Raw genomic sequence first — 19,387 nt, forward strand, 5'->3', positions numbered from 1 at the left:
CTGAAAAGTTCCTAATGAGATTAGGAGGGCTAATCTAATCTGCAAATAAGATAAGGGCTTATCCTTATCTCTTAAAGAGAACTCCTAATCCAAATACAGATTTGGATTAGGAAACTCCTAATGAGATTAGGAGCTCTCTTTAAGGCTATAAAAGGAGGGGGCGAACCATTCAAATCATCTCAAAAACCCCAAATATCAGATCTTAGATCACACAAAGAGAAGATAGCAACAGTGTGACTGCACCATCTTCTCCCTGTGTTCTCCTCTAGTTGCCACCAATTGCCAGTTCGATCTCCATTCTTGTAGGAGCGATCAAGAATAGTTCTTGATATCAGTCTTTGGAGAATGGCTGATCTGAAGTCGTGCTCACAGCCTCCATCCAATTCTTGCTGAAGGGTTCGGTTCTTGGGAAGAACACTGTTGATTCTGCTCCACCCTACACTGTGTCATCTTCAGTGGGAGCAGTCTTTGGAGATTTTTTTGGGCGTGAACACCTTCATTGGGAGTTACTGTTACTCCATATCAAGTATATCCCTCTCCTACCTTTTGGTTTCAGATCTAGTTCGGTTTAGGTTCAAGATTGATCCTTGAGAATGCAGATTTTCTAAAACAGGGAATGTGATTCCCACATGGGAGAGAGAAATTTTTTGAAATTTCGCCCAACCTACCTGCAGGGTTCGGCCATCCATATGATGGATCTCTCATCCCTTCATTGGGATCCATCTTTGACATCCACAACAGGGTATTATACTTTCTTTGAGGTAACTTGGTTACCTAGAAATAAGAAGATTGTTGCAAGGATTGGTGCTAAAGCTAAATATAGCCATGGCACATACCATGTGTAAACTTGTATAGTTAAAGCATCTATTTCAAGAAGTTGGATTCACAATGTGTTAGGTACTGCCTAACACAGGGTTCTACAGAGGAACCACCTCCTGATAATAGAGAGAAAGTAAGAGAGGGAGAAAGAGTTTGTTTGAATGCTTGTCTCTGTTACTTCTTCCGATTGTATTTATACATGGGGTTGGTACAATCTGTTACAATCTTGGAAGTTAATTCCCACTTCTTGTTACATTCAGTTATGCCAACCTGTCATTAGTGGGACCTGAGAGCTGACGTGGCTTCCTTCTTTTGTAGGTCTTGAGTTTGGGCTGGCTATTCACATACACCGGCCTTGGTTCAATGTTGTCGTTTGTCCCAACCATACCCCCCCTGTCAAGATTGACCTTGGCCTCAAGGTCAAGATGGGGAAACTGGTGGTGGAGTTGGATATAAGGCTCCCAGGTTGCATCTTCCTTGGGTAATTGAGACCATACTACTAGAGCTGCAGGTTCCACATGGTGTCCTTTCTTTACCCAATGAAAGTCAATAATGGACTAGGGCTCGGTGACCAAGGCCTGTCTTCAGTAAACTTGGGTAGAGTGGGCTGACTTACTACATCAGGCTTGAGCCCTTTCTTCAGAACTGAAATGTGGAATACCGGGTGAATTTTAGTGTTCCGGTAGCTCTAAGCGGTAGGCAAGCTTGCCTATCTCTTCGATGATCTTGAAGGGCCCAAAGTAGCATGGAAAATAGCTTATTCCAGTGTTGTTGTCTTATTGATAGTGAGTGGTAAGGGAGCAATTTCAGATATACAAAGTCACCTACTTGATATTCCACTTCCCAGTGGTGTTTGTCATAGGCGTTCTTCATCCACTGTTGTGCTCTGTCCAGGTTGTGCTTGAGTTCCTGTAGAGTAGCATCCCGTTGGGTCAATGCTTCCTCCAATGAAGCCACTAGAGAAGACCCCTTTTCATAAGGCAGTAAGTCAGGGAGCTCTCGACCATATAAGGCACGGAAAGGTGTCATTCCCGCAGCTGCATGATAGGTGCTGTTATACCACCATTCAGCCCAGTGAAGCCATTGGGTTCATCCTTTGGGTGTGGACCCTGTAAAACAATGCAGGTAAGTCTCCAAGCATTTGTTAACTACCTCGGTTTGTCCATCTGACTGAGGATGGTAGCTAGTTGATTTCCTTAGCTGAACACCCTATATCCGAAATAATTCCCTCCAAAATATACAAGGAACACAGGATCCCTATCTGATAAAATAGATTTGGGAAATCCATGAAGGCGAACTATCTCCCGTACAAAAACATCGGCCACCGTCGTGGTTGTGAATGGGTGTGCTAATGCCATAAAATGACCGTGTTTGGTGAAACAGTCTACCACTACCAAAATCACTGATTTACCTACTGAAAGCAGAAGCCCAGTAATGAAATCCATCGAGATGTCTTCCCAAACTTGGGTGGGAACAGGAAAGGGTTGGAGCAGGCCTCTTGGAGATTGGGCCTCGTATTGCATTGTTAACAAACCATACAGCTTGCAATGTACTTCCGGATCGTTCTCATCATTCCCTTCCAGTAGAATTGCGATGCAACGCATTTGTATGTTTGGAGTACCCCCTATGGGTGACGCATGGAAGTAATCTAACAATGGACCTATATGGGCTGAGTTGGATGATAATACTAACCTGTTTTTATGATAGAGCAAGGTCCCCTTGACCATGTAATCAGGCTCAACTTGCTGTGAAAGGTGGTTTTTTGTCTGCTGCAGTTCGAGACTTATTGCTGCCTCTTCCCGAATTTGGTCCCAAAGTTTAGCCATGGGCTGAAGAGAGACCAGTAGCTGCTGCAGTTCTGGGTGTCTTGGCAATGCATCAGCAGCCTTGTTGGTTGCTCCTGGTCGATATTCAATTGAATAATCAAACCCCATGAGCTTTGAGGCCCAACATTGCTGATCTGGTGATAGAATTCCCTGTCCCAGTAAGAATTTGAGGCTTTGATGATCAATTCTGATTATGAACTGTTGGAAAACGTGGGGTTACTGGTTCAGATCTGAAAATAGAATTGTATATATTCCTAGGATTGTGGAAGGATTGATTTAAAAAGTTTTTTCTTTCTATTTCTTTCTTTCTATTTTTGTACTTTCTATTTTCCCTTCTTTCTATTTTTTCTTCTTTCTATTTTCTTTTCTTTCTATTTTTCTTTCTTTCTATTTATTGCAGCAACTTACTATATAAATATGCCCATTGGCAATAGAATGAAACATATCAGTATTCTACCATTCCAAAACATGGTATCAGAGCTCTAGGTTTGTCAACCTTGAGATTTTTTCGGCCTTCATTGCCAGTTTTTTGTGTTTTTCTCTTCTGGCCTTCAGTGCTGATCTGTAACCAGAAGTGTTCCTTTATTCACCTTTCCTGCTGGCCTTATTTTTCCTCCATTAACAATGTCCGACATGACTGCAACAAGTGGTCCCGTCCAAACCGATGAAGGAGCAACAAACTCTCATCCTCACACTGGTGATTTGCAGAATATTCAGGCAACATATAGACTGAATGGCCAGAATTAGTTGAAGTGGTCACAACTAGTGCGTACCTATTTGAAGCGAAAAGGAAAAATTAGTCACCTCCTTGGAACAGGACCAAGGTTGGGCGAGCCAAATTTTGATGCTTGGGACGAAGAGGACTCCATGATTATGTCATGGTTGTGGAGTTCAATGACACCTGAGATCAGTGATACTTGTATGTTTCTTCCCTCTGCAAAGGCTATTTGGGATGTTGTACGACAAACCTATTCTAAAGCCCATGATGCTGCTCGTGTCTATGAGGTCAAAGTGAAGACTGTGGCGGCCAAACAAGGGAGCAGAAGTGTTACAGAGTATGCAAATCTGCTGCAAAATTTATGGCATGAGCTTGATCATTATCGGGTTCTTGAGACAAAGTGTGCAGATGATGTTGTGATCTTGAAGAATTTTATTGAAAGAGATAGGGTGTATGATTTTTTTGGTCGGACTGAATGCTGAATTTGATCAGGTCCGAATACAAATTCTTGGCAAAGAAGAAGTGTCTCCATTGAATGAAGTCATAGCCCTTGTCAGAGCTGAGGAAAGCCGCCGTGGAATCATGCTTGAGCCTAAAGATCCCGAAGGCTCAGCCATGGTGGCAAGGGGAGGAAGTTACAGTGGTTCAAAGGGTGAGAACAATCACAACTTGGCTCGTGACACAACCACCTATGACTCTAATGATAACCTCTGGTGCACCTATTGCAAGAAGCCCAGACACACGAAAGATCGATGCTGGAAACTTCATTGGAAACCTCCCACATTCAGCAAGGAATGGGGAAATCGAGGAGTTTCAAAAGGAGTTCAACAGGACCATAATGTCTCCACAACCCCGCAGCAAGAACACTCAAGTCAGGGACCATTTAATGATGAAGAAATTGCATGGCTAAGGTGCTTCCTGAAATCCTTGAAACCAGGAAGTGGTTCTACCTCTCTTGCTCTCTCAGGTGAGTCTTTATCTCTAGGATTACATGCCTCGGCTAGTGTTTTTCCATGGATTCTTGATTCTGGAGCTACTGACCACATGACACCCTCTTCACTACATTTTCTCACCTATACACCCTGTCCTAGTAATAGAAAAATTTATGTTGCTGATGGTTCTTTCACCACAGTGGCAGGGATTGGGAATATTCAAATTACTCCATCCCTATTACTTAAAAATGTGCTTCATGTTCCTAAGTTATCCACTAGCCTTATCTCTATACATAAACTCACCCAAGATGTGAACTGCAATGTTGTGTTCTTCCCTTCTTACTGTGTATTTCAGGACCAGGTTCCGGGGAAAGAAGATTGGACTTGCTAAGGAAAGAGATGGACTCTACTGCCTTGAAGCAACCAGCAAATCATCTCACACTGTTATGCATGTCACACACGAGTCATTCTTATCTACCTCCAATAAAGATTTAATTTGGCATCATCATTTCCGTTTTGGTCATCCTTCATTTCCTATTTTAAAAACAATGCTTCCTTCCTTGTTTAAAGGAATTGATGTTGAAACCTTCCATTGTGATGTTTGTGAACTTGCTAAGCACAAAAGGGTTTCTTTCCCAATCAGCAATAAAAGATCTTCAACTCCTTTTTATTTGATTCATTCGGATATATGGGGCCCTTCTCAAATTCCCAACATTACTGGTTCCAGATGGTTCGTCACCTTTATTGATGATTGCACTAGGGTCACATGGATTTTTCTTCTTAAGTCTAAATCTGATGTGGGTACGATTCTTCCCAACTTTCATAACATGGTCCAAACTCAGTTTGGTGTGAGAATTAAAAGGTTTCGATCTGATAATGTTACAGATTATTTTAATCAGAAATTGTCCCCATTTTTTCATAAAGAAGGCATTGTGCATGAATCCTCCTGTGTTAACACTCCCCAACAGAATGGGGTAGCTGAGAGAAAAAATGGCCATATTTTGAAAACCACCCGAGCCTTTCTCTTTCAAAATCAAGTGCCAAAACAATATTGGGGGGAAGCTGTCCTTACTGCTGCCTACACCATAAATAGACTACCATCTAAAGTTCTTGACAACCGAAGCCCAATACAAGTCCTTTCTCAATTTTACCCTGATATTCGAGCCTCAAATAACCTCACACCAAGAATTTTTGGCTGCACTGCCTTTGTTCATGTCCATAATAAGGGAAAATTAGACCCACGAGCAATCAGGTGTGTCTTCTTGGGATATTCCCCAACTCAGAAAGGTTATAAATGTTATCATCCAGCCACCAGAAAATTCTACACCTCCATCGATGTCACATTTGAGGAAGGAAAATCTTTTTTCACTCAATCTTATCTTCAAGGGGAGCCCTCATTAATGGAAGATAAGGCCTCGGATCTACTCTCCCTAGATGTATTACCCTCCTCACAGACATTCAATCGTCAAGAATCACATCCCTCTGAGTCACATTCCTCTGAGCCCCACATTCCCGAGTCTCAACAAGAGTCAAACAACCCGACCATTGAACCAAATTCGGACACTGTTAACCCCACGAATGATGTGCATGATAATGTGAGATATATGCAGGTTTACTCTAGGAGAAAAAATCTAGATCCTCAACCTGTGCAAGTCCAAGATTCAACTCCTAATCCTAGAACTGAGGGATGCTCAAAACCTGAACCTACACCTTCACAGTCTGAGTATGAGTATGACCAACCTATTGCACTGAGAAAAGGAACCAGAGAATGTACCAAACGCCCATTGTACCCTTTACCCAAATATGTATCATTCCAAAGATTCTCTAAATCCCATAAAAGTTTTCTAGCCAGCCTTAACACCATTCCAATTCCTAATACTCTAGCCGAGGCACTTTCTAATAAGGAGTGGAGAAAAACCATGAGAGTGGAAATGGAGGCATTAGAAAAAAACAACACATGAGAAGTTGTGGATCTACCAAGAAACAAGAAGACGGTAGGTTGTAAATGACTATAAGGGTGTACACAGACTTATGGGGTAGATTATCAGGAGACTTTTGCCCAAGAAGTTGTGGATCTACCAAGAAACATGATGGGTCATTAGAAAGGTACAAAGCACGCCTGGTAGCCAAGGGATATACACAGACTTATGGGGTAGATTATCAGGAGACTTTTTCCCCAATAGCTAAAATGAATACAGTAAGGGTGTTACTGTCGTTGGCTACTAACTATAATTGGGATTTGTAACAGTTTGATGTAAAAAATACGTTTCTCCATGGTGATCTAGAAGAAGAGATATACATGGATATTCCATCGGGTTTTGGAGAAGGCATTAAAGGGAACAAAGTTTGTCGGTTGAAGAAAGCACTATACGGTCTCAAACAACCTCCGAGAGCATGGTTTGGAAGGTTTATGAAGGTAATACTGAGTACAGGTTACAAGCAAAGTCAAGGTGACCACACATTGTTTATCAAACACACAGCCTCAGGGGAAGTTATTGCACTATTAGTCTATGTGGATGATATAATCGTTACTAGGAATGATAAAAAGGAGAAGGAAGCATTGAAAAACTGCTTTGCCAGAGAATTTGAGATAAAAGACTTGGGGAGACTAAAGTATTTTCTCGGAATTGAAGTTGCACATTCTAAACAAGGCATATTTATCTCTCAACAAAAGTATGTTGTTGATCTTTTGAGAGAAACAGGAAATATAGCATGTAAACCAGCTTCCACGCCTATAGATCCCAATCATAAACTTGAAGAAGCCAACGAGAATGCAAGTGTAGACAAGGAGATGTTCCAAAGACTAGTTGGAAAACTCATTTATCTTGCACATACACGACCGGATATTGCATATGCTGTAAGTGTAATAAGTCAGTTTATGCATAATCCTAAAGAAGTTCATCTGCAGGCTGCTCATCGAATTCTGCACTATTTGAAAGCCAATCCAGGAAAAGGAATTTTATTCAAAAGAAATGGAGGACTGACTCTTGAATTATATACAGATGCCGATTATGCAGGATCTCCAATAGATAGGCGGTCCACTTCTAGTTACTGTACCTTCTTAGGAGGAAACTTAGTCACTTGGAGGAGTAAGAAGCAAAATGTAGTGGCTCGGTCAAGTGCAGAGGCAGAATTCAGGGCTATGGCACAAGGAGTGTGTGAATTACTCTGGTTGAAGATAATTTTAGAAGACCTGAAGATTCCACAAGAAGAGCCTATGAAACTATATTGTGACAACAAGTCAGCCATCAATATTGCTCACAATCCTGTTCAACATGACAAGACGAAGCACATCGAAATTGACCAACACTTTATAAAAGAGAAACTGGACAACAAGTTGATTTGCACTCCCTATGTGTCTACAAAAGGACAATTGGCCAATGTACTTACTAAAGAGCTCAATAGTACAGATTTTCGGAGAATTATAGCCAATTTGGGAATGGAGGATCTCTATTCACCAGCTTGAGGGGGAGTGTTGGAAAATGTGGGGTTACTGGTTCAGATCTGAAAATAGAATTGTATATATATTCCTAGGATTGTGGAAGGATTGATTTAGAAAGTTTTTTCTTTCTATTTTTGTACTTTCTATTTTCTCTTCTTTCTATTTTTTCTTCTTTCTATTTTCTTTTCTTTCTATTTATTGCAGCAACTTACTGTATAAATATGCCCATTGGCAATAGAATGAAACATATCAGTATTCTACCATTCCAAAACATGAACTTACGCCCCAGTAGATAGGAATGCCAATGTAAGACCGCAAAGACTACGGCTATTAGCTCCCTTGTGTACACTGAGCTAGATCCTCGCTGAACTGAAAGTGCTTTACTAAAGAAGACAAGGGGTTTCCCTTCTTGCATTAACACAGCTCCAATCCCTTGACACGATGCATCGCACTCTATAACAAATGTTTCGTTGAAGTCCGGTAATGTCAATGCTGGTGGTGAAGGCAAGGTCACTTTGAGATTTCCAAAGGCCCATTGGGCTTCTGGAGTCCATGTGATTGCATTCTTCCTTAGTAGAAGTGTTAATGGGCTAGCAATGAGGCCATAGCCACTAATGAAGCGGCGATAGTATCCTGTCAAACCCAAGAAGGCTCGAAGTTCCTTCACACTTGTAGGTGCGGGCCACTATTGGATGCTTGCTACTTTCTCGGAGTCTGCCATTACCACTCCTTCTACCACATGGCCGAGTTAGTGTACTTGGGATTTTCAAAAAGCACACTTGGATGCTTTTGCATATAATTGATTTTGCAAGAGAACCTTCAAGGTGACATCTAGGTCTTCCATGTGGAGTTGTAGACTAAGATATCATCAAAGAAAACCAGTATAAACCGGCGAAAGTACGATGAAATAAATCATTCATGAGGGATTGGAATGTTGCCAAGGCATTTGTGAGCCCAATGGGCATGACCTGGAATTCATAATGTCCACCATGTGTGCGAAATGCAGTCTTGTATATGTCATCCATGTGCACTATAATCTGATGATAGTCCGGTAAATCTAGTTTGGAAAAAAATCGGGCTTCCTTGAGTTCATCCAAGAGCTCGTCAAACAGAAAGATTGGAAACCGATTCTTGATGGTGATGTTATTGAGTGCTCTATAATCAATGCAAAAATGCCATGTCCCATCTTTCTTTTTGACTAAGAGGACTAGGGAAGAAAATGGGCTATGGCTTGGTTGGATGAATTGTTTTTCTAATAGCTCCTTAACTTGTTTCTCGATTTCTTTTTTCTGAAATTGAGGATAACGGTAGGGTCTTACATTTGTGGGGACCGCTCATGAAAGTAATGGAATGCGGTGGTCATGTTCTCATGAAGGCAGTAGATCTGTCGGCTCCTGGAATACTACTGCATATTGCTGGAGGAGTGCTTTCAACTGTTGTTGTTGGTCTTCTTGTGTGGTTGCAATTTGGGCCTGGGTTAACACGGGCCCTGTCTGAGTGAGTCCCCAGAGGATGGTTTGAGTGGGTTCCTGAGCTTGTTTCAAGAGGGACAAGAGGCTGATTGGACTTGGACCTCTGGCTGGTATACCTTGGAGGCAGATCTTGGTCCCATTTGTCATGAACTCCATTGACAACTGGGCTTCATCACATAGTACCAGCCCCAATTGTCTCCGCCATTGTATTCCCAATACTATATCGGCTCCACTAAGCTCAAGCGGGTATAAGTCCATCACAAATGGCTGCCCTTGGATTGTAAGTTCAATGCTTGTACAGATGCCTTCACAAGGGAGAGATGTCCCATTTGCTACTTGGACCTTAAATACCACTCCCTTCTTCCTACCCTTCTTGAAGTTCTCCACACTTTCATTTGCGATTAGAATCTAATTGTTATTTGCCTCCCCTTCACAAAAGCTCCTTGGTTTGGTGCAATAAGGGTAGGCAATAAGCTTTAATCTTAGAGACAGCACCTTTGCAATTATCTTATACAAACTATTAACCAAGCTGATGGGCCTAAAATCTTTTGGGTGTAAGGCATCCTTCTTCTTTGGGACCAAAGCAATGAAGGTGGAATTCAACCTAGGATTAATTACTCCCCTCCTGTAAAACTCATCAAACACTAGCATTAAATCCTTTTCCAATATTTCCCAACAACCCTAATAGAAGGCCATTGTGAATCCATCTGGGCCCAAAGCCTTTTTTCTATCCATGGAGAAAACAGCCTCCTTTATTTCCTCCACTTCCAACCTCCTTTCCAGCTTTTCTCTATTCTCAACTCCAATACTTGGCCAATCCAATCCTTCCAGCCAAACCCTCTTACCTAAAGGTCTCCTAAAGATGGACTTGAAGTGATCTATAAATGCCCCTACTATCTCCTCCAAGTGAGTGAGGACTGTGCCCTCAATTTCCAGCCTTGAAATAGAATTCTTCATCCTCCTCCTATTTGCTACGCATGAAAAAAACTTGTATTTCCATCTCCCTCCTTCAACCATTTACATCAAGATTTCAGTCTCCAACAAATCTCCTCATGCACACAATCCTCTAGCTGCCTTCTCAACCTCCCCCGATGTACCTTGTCTTCTCCAAAATCTCCCCTTTCTTCCTTCAAATTTAGGGCCTCAATCTAATCCATCAAAGTACTCTTTCTTTCCTCAATTCTATCAAACTCCAAGAGATTCCACTCTTTGATCTTTGCTTTCAAGAACTGGAGCTTTTTGTGAAATCTCATGCCTTCCCATTCCACTGAAGGGTGACATTGTTCCCACCATTCTCTAACTCTCTTTGTAAACCCAAGGTGATGTAGCCACATGTTTTCAATTCTGAATGGGGTGGGCCCATCTCTCCCCCTTTCCTCCTTGCAAATTACAATGGGGCAATGATCATAAGTAAGCCTTGGAAGTGCCTTAGAGGATAAATTTCCCCAATGCATTTCCCAACCTATGGAAAAAAGAAACCTGTCCAATTTGGAACAGAGTGGGTCTGGCTGAAGATTAGACCAGGTGAAAGTCTTGTGGGATAAAGAGATCTCCTTAAGTTCAAAGGCATCCACAAATAGGTTGAGCTTCCCCATACTTGTAGTTACACTCTAATTAGGGTTGTTAGTCTCCTCTGTAAATCTAACCACATTGAAATCCCCTCCAACACACCACAGTCCATTTCATAAACTCCAAACATCACTCAATTCCTCCCATAATTCCATCCTTTCCCTGTAGTTATTTGGTCCATATATATTCGTTAGCACCCATTCAAACACATCCTCCACTTGCTTAAATTTCAGAGATACTGTGTATCTGCCTATTAATTCTTCCATCCCCACCAACACATCCTTCTTCCACAATGTCACAATCCCTCCAAAGGATCCCCAGGATTGAGCAACCACCCAAGTAATCCCCCTTGTCCTCCATACACATCTTGCCTATATGCTATCAAAGTCCATTCTTTTGGATTCCTGAATAAGCACTACATCCGGATTGAACTTCCTAATCACTTCTTTAATTGTAGTTCTCTTCCTTGGACTTCCCAATCCCCTCATGTTCCAGCTAAGAATCCTCATGAAACCTTTTGTTTTGCTCCATTCCTACACCCCCCCTACTTCAACCTTTTCCTTCTCTCACCCTTAACACGAAATTGCCCATCTCCTTCTACATCCCTTTTTAGTCCCTCAACCTCACTCAAGTTTCTCTTCTTGGTCTTACTCCTCTCCTTCTTTTGTAAGAAAGCTTTTAAGTCATTCAGGTCCTTCAATTTACATCCCAATTTACCCACAAATTCTGCAACAGAATCCTCTCTGCTGGACTCTTCCTTTTCTAAACTTTCCCTCACCTCCCTCCTACTCTCCCCTTCAATCCTCACTTCCTTCTCATTATCTTTTTCCTTTTCTAACCCAGGTATCACACTCCTCTGCAATTCATTTTGTTCCACTTCTCCCATAATCCTTTCAACGATTTCCAAAGCCAACTTATTCTTGTTCATTTCCCCCATTAACTCTTCCCTATCCTTCATCCCCTTCACCATGGGTGTACTTCCTGCTAAAGTGGAGAGGAATGAAGACTGGTGTTAGTATTTTCCTTTCCCTGTTCAGAGAAATAATCTCTACCCATTTCCTTGGGCTGGTGAGAAGCCAATCCCGTCACACAGCCAACACTACGATCCCTCTCTGTACCCTGCTACTTATCCCTTTTCAGTGAATTCCTGCTCAGCCTCAAGTTGTCATGATTCTTTCCCCTTATAGGACCTTGCACATCTTGGAACAATAGAGATGAGTTACTCCTTTGTGCTCAATGATTTATCCCCCCATCTACCTAACCTTGCTTTGTTTTATTTTCTTCTCCTGTTCTGACATTCCATTCCACCAACTCGGCCTGTTTCTTTTCTTCCTCTTGCAGCTAAAACCACCTTCCTAGATTGAGTTTTTCCATAAGATCTTCATTGCACATCCCCTCATTGACCACACTTCCTACACTTATGGCATCGTCTGAACTGTCATCAAAGTCATCCGTTTCCTCCTCATCCATGCTACAGTCGACCCACCCCCCATCCTCTCCCTATCTCTCTTCCATTCTAATCCTCATATATCGCGGGTTCGACCTCTCAGATGAGTGGTGTTGAATAGTTTCCTCTGACCCCTGGAGAGGGACCCACCGAAGAGATGATTCTTTGCCTTGTTCCTGCCACCGCAGGCCTTTCTATTCGAGGTAGCCCAAGAAGGAAGAAGATGGACAGAAGTTCCAGTCTATAAACTCCTTAGCTTTACCCCGGTCCACATGATCACTTAAGTTATCACGTGGGTCGGGTTTTTTCCTGCCTCGGCCTACTATTGAAGCACCCCTGTCCCTGACCGGTTCAAACACCACAGCTCAACCTAAAGCACCCGAACCACAGTTTTTCTTGGCCACGTTAGCGTAAGAAGGTCCACCTCCTTTACAATTTAATTCAAACCACTTAGAATTAATTTCCTTAAGTAGATTTCTTGTTATTTGGTCTTCCCCAACCAATTGTTCAACTTCCTTCTTTATTTCCCCTTGCATGTCAATTTGTTCCCACATTCCCTCACTGCCACATGTCCTTCCCCCTGCCCTGTCAGCATCATCTTCTACCTCCGGTCCTCTTCCCCATAGCGACGCTTCAGCTCCTAAAGCCAGCCACACCCAATACCATATCCCTTCTACACAAACCTGAATAGAGCAAGGCAAACACTTTGGCTTAACTCCGGCAACACGAAGCTCAAGTGCACACAATCTTCACAGATTAACCTCCAACAGTTTCCTCTGACCCCTGGAAAGGGACCCACCGGAGAGATGTTTCTTTGCCTTGTTCCTGCCGCCACAGGCCTTTCTGTTTGAGATAGCCCAAGAAGGAAGAAGATGGACAGAAGTTCCAGTCTATAAACTCCTTAGCTTTACCCCGGTCCACGTGATCACTTAAGTTATTACGTGGGTCGGGTTTTTTCCTGCCTTGGCCAACAGAACTCCTCCCAACGTTTGTGTGATGCTTCCAAGAATTGGTTCGCACCAGAGATTGAAAGGGAGCCCTAAGAGTTTAATTAGAACACTTCCCTCACCGAGCTCAATCTCGTTGCAAAGTGGAGTCCAGTTCTGAATCTGAACCAAACCACCATCCACGGAGACTGTTGAAGCTTAACTCCACCTCTCCAACATCCAGAAAAGCTTTCCTCTCTGCAAAGGGCAACACGGTTGCATCCACTTCAACATCCACCTTCCTAGCAACTGCATCCAAAATTTTGGTCCAATCCTTTACATCCTTCGCGGCTGTCAGAATCATTCTCTTACTCCAATCGCCACACCCAGCATCAACCATCAATCTGGAAGTTTTGTCGAACAAGCATACACATTTCCAGGCCGAGGCAAGCTCTGCTCCTTAGTGTTCTCAACTGCTTCATTCTCGCTGAACTCCTGGGTCTCTTGGCTCTTTTTTTCTTTGCTTTGCTGATTATCCCCCCTTCTTCATTCTCCCTCCTCTCAATAGTAGTAAGGAAGAGCTGAAGCTTGTCGGCAAAAGCCATCCATCCCTTCCCCTTCTTCCCTCCCGACACGCACACTATTTGCCTTTGGCTGTTACCAAAGAGTTCTGTAATAGTGATATACCAACCTTACCCGTTTCTTCTCAGTTCCACTATAAAGTTCTTCCCAAAGTGGGCAATAGAGTTCTTCCTCCTTCCTCCCTAACAGAGTTCAGAACAGCATCGAAAAATCCTTTCACCCATAAAGTTACCTCCTGTGGCAAGAGCACTATCACCCTACTCCCTTCCTTGATTTTTAGAACTGTCTTCCCTCCAGACCAACCCTGCTCGAACCTGAAACACTTGGCTTCTACATCCAAGGTACAACTGAGACCTCCATCTTCCTACTGTTCTGAACTCTCCGTTACCAACCTCCATCTTCCTTCTAGTTAGCCAATTTGTTTTTTCTCTACACCAGCCCCAATTTTCAGCAGTTCTCCGAATCATTTGTTATGTCAAGGGAATAATCTCTCATGGTTTGTTTTTCTCATCTTCTTCTACTCAGCTCCGAGTTTATGCCGATGTTGATTTGGGCGGGCTGCCCTAACACTCGTCATTCTACTACTGGCTGGTGTATCTTCCCCTTGGGGATTCTTTGATATCTTGGAAATGCGAGAAACAACATACAGTTTCCAAGTCATCTACTGAAGTGGAGTATAGAGGAATGTCTTCTGTATGTAGTGAAATAGTTTGGCTCAAGGCTCTACTTCATGATATGGACATCGATCATTCATCTGCCATCCCTCTATTTGTTGATAACATGAGTGGTATCAAGATTGCATCCAACCCGGTTTTTCATAAGCACACTAAACACACTGAGGTGGGTTATCACTTCATCTGTGACCTCCTTGTGGGTCACATCTCGCTCCCACATGTCTCCTTGGGCTTACAGCTTGCAGATCTCTTCACCAAAGCTTTGACTAAAACCCAACATAATTTTCTTATGGACAAACTGATGCTTGTTCCCAGCATCAGTTTGAGGGGGAGTGTAGAGAAGATGGAGGGTAGCTCTGTACTTTTACTCTCTTTGTTGTATTTTATTAGGCATGTATATTAGTGTACTGCCTTGTCTCTTTATTTCTTTTGTAAGGACAATCTTGTCCATTCACCTTTTAATATAAATTCATATTTCCTAGGTTGGTTCAATCAGATTGATCAACCCTAACAGATTTGAAGTTTCTTTGTTCTCTCTTGTTGGCTTCTCTTTCTCACAGAATAACAATAACTGGCCCCACCCTTCAAACCATTTTTAAATGATTAAAAGCTTCTAGGTCCTCTATTATAATCCAATTTCCGGCCCAAAAAGCCCCATCAAACCGTTTTTTTTTTGAAGGTTAGAAAGAAAAAAGTACAGCAGAAGGTGATAAAACATCAGCATAAGCAAGAAAGCCATGCCCAAAAAACCAATTCAATCACAACTTACAACCATAATGAAAGCCCATTCACCCAACATAAAAGGAAAACATAGACCCATAACAAAACCAAAGGAAAGGGCCTCTAGCCTGTCCCTAACCAGACACAAAGGACCCTATCCTCAAGCCTACATCAATCTTCATCAGTGAATTCATCTTCTTGGCTTGAGAAATCCTTGTCCCATTCCCTTCTCCGTTGCGACTGAGCTTTGTTTTTATCTTTCTCTTGCTTTTTTCTTCTTTCAAATTCCTCAAATGCTTTCCTAGCAAAACCATCACTGCCCAAGAAGAATAGTCACAAGATTTTCCTGATCATAACTTCTCTGTTGACTAGATTCTGTAGCTTCACTCTTTTTGAGTTTTCAACAACTACACCAGAATTGTTCATTGCATTGGTCACAGTAGAATCAGAGCCATCGCCACTCCTCTTGACTTCCTGATGTTTCTCCAACATAAAGGTATCCGGTGCCTGAACAGGCGTAGTCACCTCCCTATGGTCAGTGTCAGAAGTTCCTTTGCCTCTCCATCTTTTCTTCTATATACCCATTTAAATTTTTTTGTAGATCCTGTCCCTGCCAGGCCAATTTTTACCCTTGAAAAGATCTTTGTCACATGAACAATGTTGTGAGATCTCAAATTGCACAGCTTCTTGTTGATTATCCCATTATTCTGCTCTTCCTCCTCTTCATGGTTAACCCTTTGACCCAAATCTACACCCCGCCTTCAAACCTCAACCTTTTCATAATGCAGACCTTCTCCATCCAAACCTTTTTCAACTTGCCTTTCAACCAGTCCTCCAATGAACTCATCACCGCAAGAGATTTCCTTTCCCATCATACTATCACATAGCCTATTTGCACTCATTATATGAAAAGTTCCTCTCCAATCCTGATTTAGCTAAGTAATCAGCCTTATGGTTCAGTTTTCTTGGTAACCATCTGAAATAGCAACTAAGATGAGCATTCAACTCGCTGACATTTCTAGAAGGAAGTGACTCCAAGGCCCAGTCTTAGGCTTACTTGCCCAGCTGATCACATTCCTGGAGTCACCCTCAACCAGCAAGGGAGCAGCTTGTATAGCTTTAGCAGTTCTGAGGACTACAACAAGGGCCCTGACTTCTGCTTCAGAGGTATCCTTTGCCATAACAGGCCCACTAAAGGTCCAAGCCGGATTGCCATTTGAATTCGGGATTATCCCTCCAATTCCTGCTTGAACATCACTTCTGGATCTCAAGCTACCATTGAACGGCAGAATAAAAGCTATGGGAGGTTGGGAGAAGAGTGTAGCTGGTCTGAGGGGCAAAAGGAGAAGATTTCAAAATTTGTGTCAAGATCACCATAGCTGATACCCATAAAACATCTATTAGTCAACATCCAGAAAAATGCTAGAGCAAGAATACCTTCTGAATTCCTCTTCACTTCTGCTTCTATTTTGAAATACCCTTCCAGTTTGCTCCTCCCAAATATCCACATCACTGCATGAATAATTTCTCCCAAATACCCTTCCATTTTCCCCATTTTATGTAACCCTTCCACTGGTGAATGAAATCACAAGTTTATTTGGAGGAGCCCAATGGTATCTGCCTTCCCAACAGAGATCAAGAAAGAATTGCCAGATTCCACAAGTCCCTTGATTTTTCTTTTCTTCCTCCTCTATTACTTCAAACTTATCAACACATCTCTACTGTTTTTTTTTTTTTGGAAAAATAACAGAATCAACATGTCTCCTCATAACCAACAAGACCACAAAAATAATAGAGAAGTGGTAGTCTTTCCTACTCAAAATCAAGTAATCAACTGAATTTGGATTTGCCATTCTTTTCTGATTAACAATCACTCCTATACTTAATGTCTTCCTAAGATTCACCATCACTTCATACTAACATACACAGATCACATTGCTGGAGGATTGCAATGCTCATTGTCTAACACTATGCCTGTCTAGCTGCAACTTTCTTGCCTTGCCTATTTTATAACATAAATTCAACTGATGGAACCAGATCCAAAATGAAGATACATCAAAGTTCATCTTTGGTAATGCAGTGTCCAGAGGCAACCTCTTTAAACCAGAATAAAACTAACCAGTCACAGCCCATAGTGTTTAGGCCATAAGACTATCCAAATCACTATTTCAAAGCAAAATAGGTACAAACAATGCAGTTGTTTACTGATTTCTAATTGCCATTTAAAATCCCATATTTACAATATTATACTTCAGACTGCTGCATGATGTATGTGCCTCTCACCATGAATCCCTCCTATTGGACCTCTGCTCCATTTACCCGTATCTCCTTTTTCCTGAAGTACTGCATCTCCTTCTTTGACTTCAATTGCTACATCCACCCCATTTTATTCAACTCAGCAATAAATTCAACTCCTTTGGCACAAAATGCATCTAAAACACAAAAGAAATGAAAGGTCCGATACAGTAATAGCCCTAGGAAGCTAACGGCATTTTTTTGTTAATACCCAAAAGCTATATACCTATATAATTTCATCTACTAAGCTTCTTACATTGGTTTTCGAATTCAACCACAAGCTTCAATGAATAACAGAAAAGAAATTAAAGGTTGTCATAATTCTATAATTTCTATCCAAAAAAAAAAGTCATAAATTCGCTTCTAATAAACTCTAGGGCTTGACAAGCGTTAGAACGCATGGTTGAATCTTAGAGCAGCAACTTTAGGTCCCAGGTTGCTGGCACCCAAAAAAAATGGGTATTGACCCCTTTACATTATCATATTATTTATATATTATATACCAAAAAACCACTTTTTCTTAGTTGCATTTTAGCCCAAAAAAAAAAAGAATGACATCTCCCAATTCTCGCCATTTCAAATCCATCCATCCCTCCATAATTTACAGTGCAAAGAATGTAATATCCAGCAATTAAAATCTCATAAACTCTAATATATCGTAATTATTCCAGCTTGGTTTAGATAAGAATCGAATAATCATCCAGAAACAAAACAATAAATAGAGACAGATTGGATTTCATAATTCCGCTTTTCAGTTCAGTGCAAAGGAGAGAGGGGGTGGAAACTCACAGCTTATCAGCTTTGATCATCAACTTCTCGGGATCGGATCCCCCCATAGCCGAGTTCCTCCTACGCCCTTTTTGAACCTTCTTCCTAGCGATCGTGCTTAATACAGACGCCTCTGCACATTGGACCGTGTTAGTTTTCTATTGCTAGCAGGTGTTAGGCACCTGCTAGGGGACACCGTTGGGCCTGGGCGTGAATCCAAAGGGGACACCGTTCAAACTAAGTCTTTTCTTACCAACGAATTGCTTACCGTGCTGCTGAACCAACAAATTTGCGGCCTGTCACCAAAAGACTCCAAACCCTGAAAATTCCACTTTCTTCTTAACATGAATGTTTTTGTATTCATTTGATCTCGGTAATTGTCGTATCAGCAAAAAATAACAAAAACATCTTCTTGAATTATGATTTCAAAAAAAATAAATTAGTTTTGTTTAAAAAAATAATACATGTTTTGAATTAAAATAAAAACAATTTTAATTATATGATTTTATGGAATATGATGTTGTTGTTCCAGCCCTATGTTAATTAATGATCACTCAAGTTTGGGTAAAACTTATTGAGCCCAATGTATTAAAAAAGGGTAAAATGCATATTAATACCCTGGTATTCCGATTTCAAAACATTCCAATTGAGTAACTGAACTCCCAAAACATCTCAATTTAGTTCATGTTATTATTAGTCCATCAATTATCTATATTACATGATGACATGTGTGAGTTAAAACTTTTAAAAATGTCAAAATTACCCTTTGAAATAAGATATTGACCATCATTTCTTCTTCTTCAAGAATCAAGATTGAATCAAAGCAATGATGAACAACCCCAAATCCACCACCAACCCAAAGAGATTTAGGCATTTAGGTGGTTGATAAAGAAAATTAAATGACACCCGAAGATCATTTGTATCCTTTTACATGCCAATTAATGATGATTAACAATTTTGGACTAAATTGGAATGTTTTGGGAGTTCAAGTACTGAATTGACACATTTTAAAATTCAGGTACCAAAGTAAGATTAGGCCCTAGTTACATGATATTAATCTGCAACTTACCCCTTAAAAAATGATCATTAGCAGGCTGGGTTCAGGTTGGGTTAGGATCAGGCTAGGATCGTTTTAGGCTTGGGTTATTGAATGGCTAGGCCCTAAGCCCAACCTAAAAACTGAAAATCCAAGTCCAA

General features: G+C 41.4%; 1 protein-coding gene across 2 annotated transcripts in view; it reads right to left on the reverse strand.

Moving 5' to 3' along the window:
• The window catches only part of GSNAP (gamma-soluble NSF attachment protein), a 92,544-nt gene extending 73,690 nt beyond the window's left edge, over nucleotides 1-18,854 (reverse strand). The window contains exons 1-2 of one of the 2 annotated variants that reach the window (XM_088952825.1): nucleotides 18,459-18,854; nucleotides 18,212-18,323 (exon numbers count right to left, since the gene is read on the reverse strand). In XM_088952825.1, the coding sequence (XP_088808951.1) occupies nucleotides 18,212-18,258 (47 nt within the window). In that variant the 5' untranslated portion in view covers nucleotides 18,259-18,323; nucleotides 18,459-18,854. Of the gene's footprint in view, nucleotides 1-18,211; nucleotides 18,324-18,443 lie in introns of both variants that reach the window. The other variant, XM_088952826.1, reaches the window with a different exon arrangement.
• Nucleotides 18,855-19,387: the final 533 nt, after the last annotated feature.

The sequence above is a fragment of the Nelumbo lutea genome, chromosome 7 (genome assembly GCF_056320005.1).
Source record: "Nelumbo lutea isolate HS-2025 chromosome 7, American lotus-T2T, whole genome shotgun sequence".
Classification (NCBI taxonomy): domain Eukaryota; kingdom Viridiplantae; phylum Streptophyta; class Magnoliopsida; order Proteales; family Nelumbonaceae; genus Nelumbo; species Nelumbo lutea.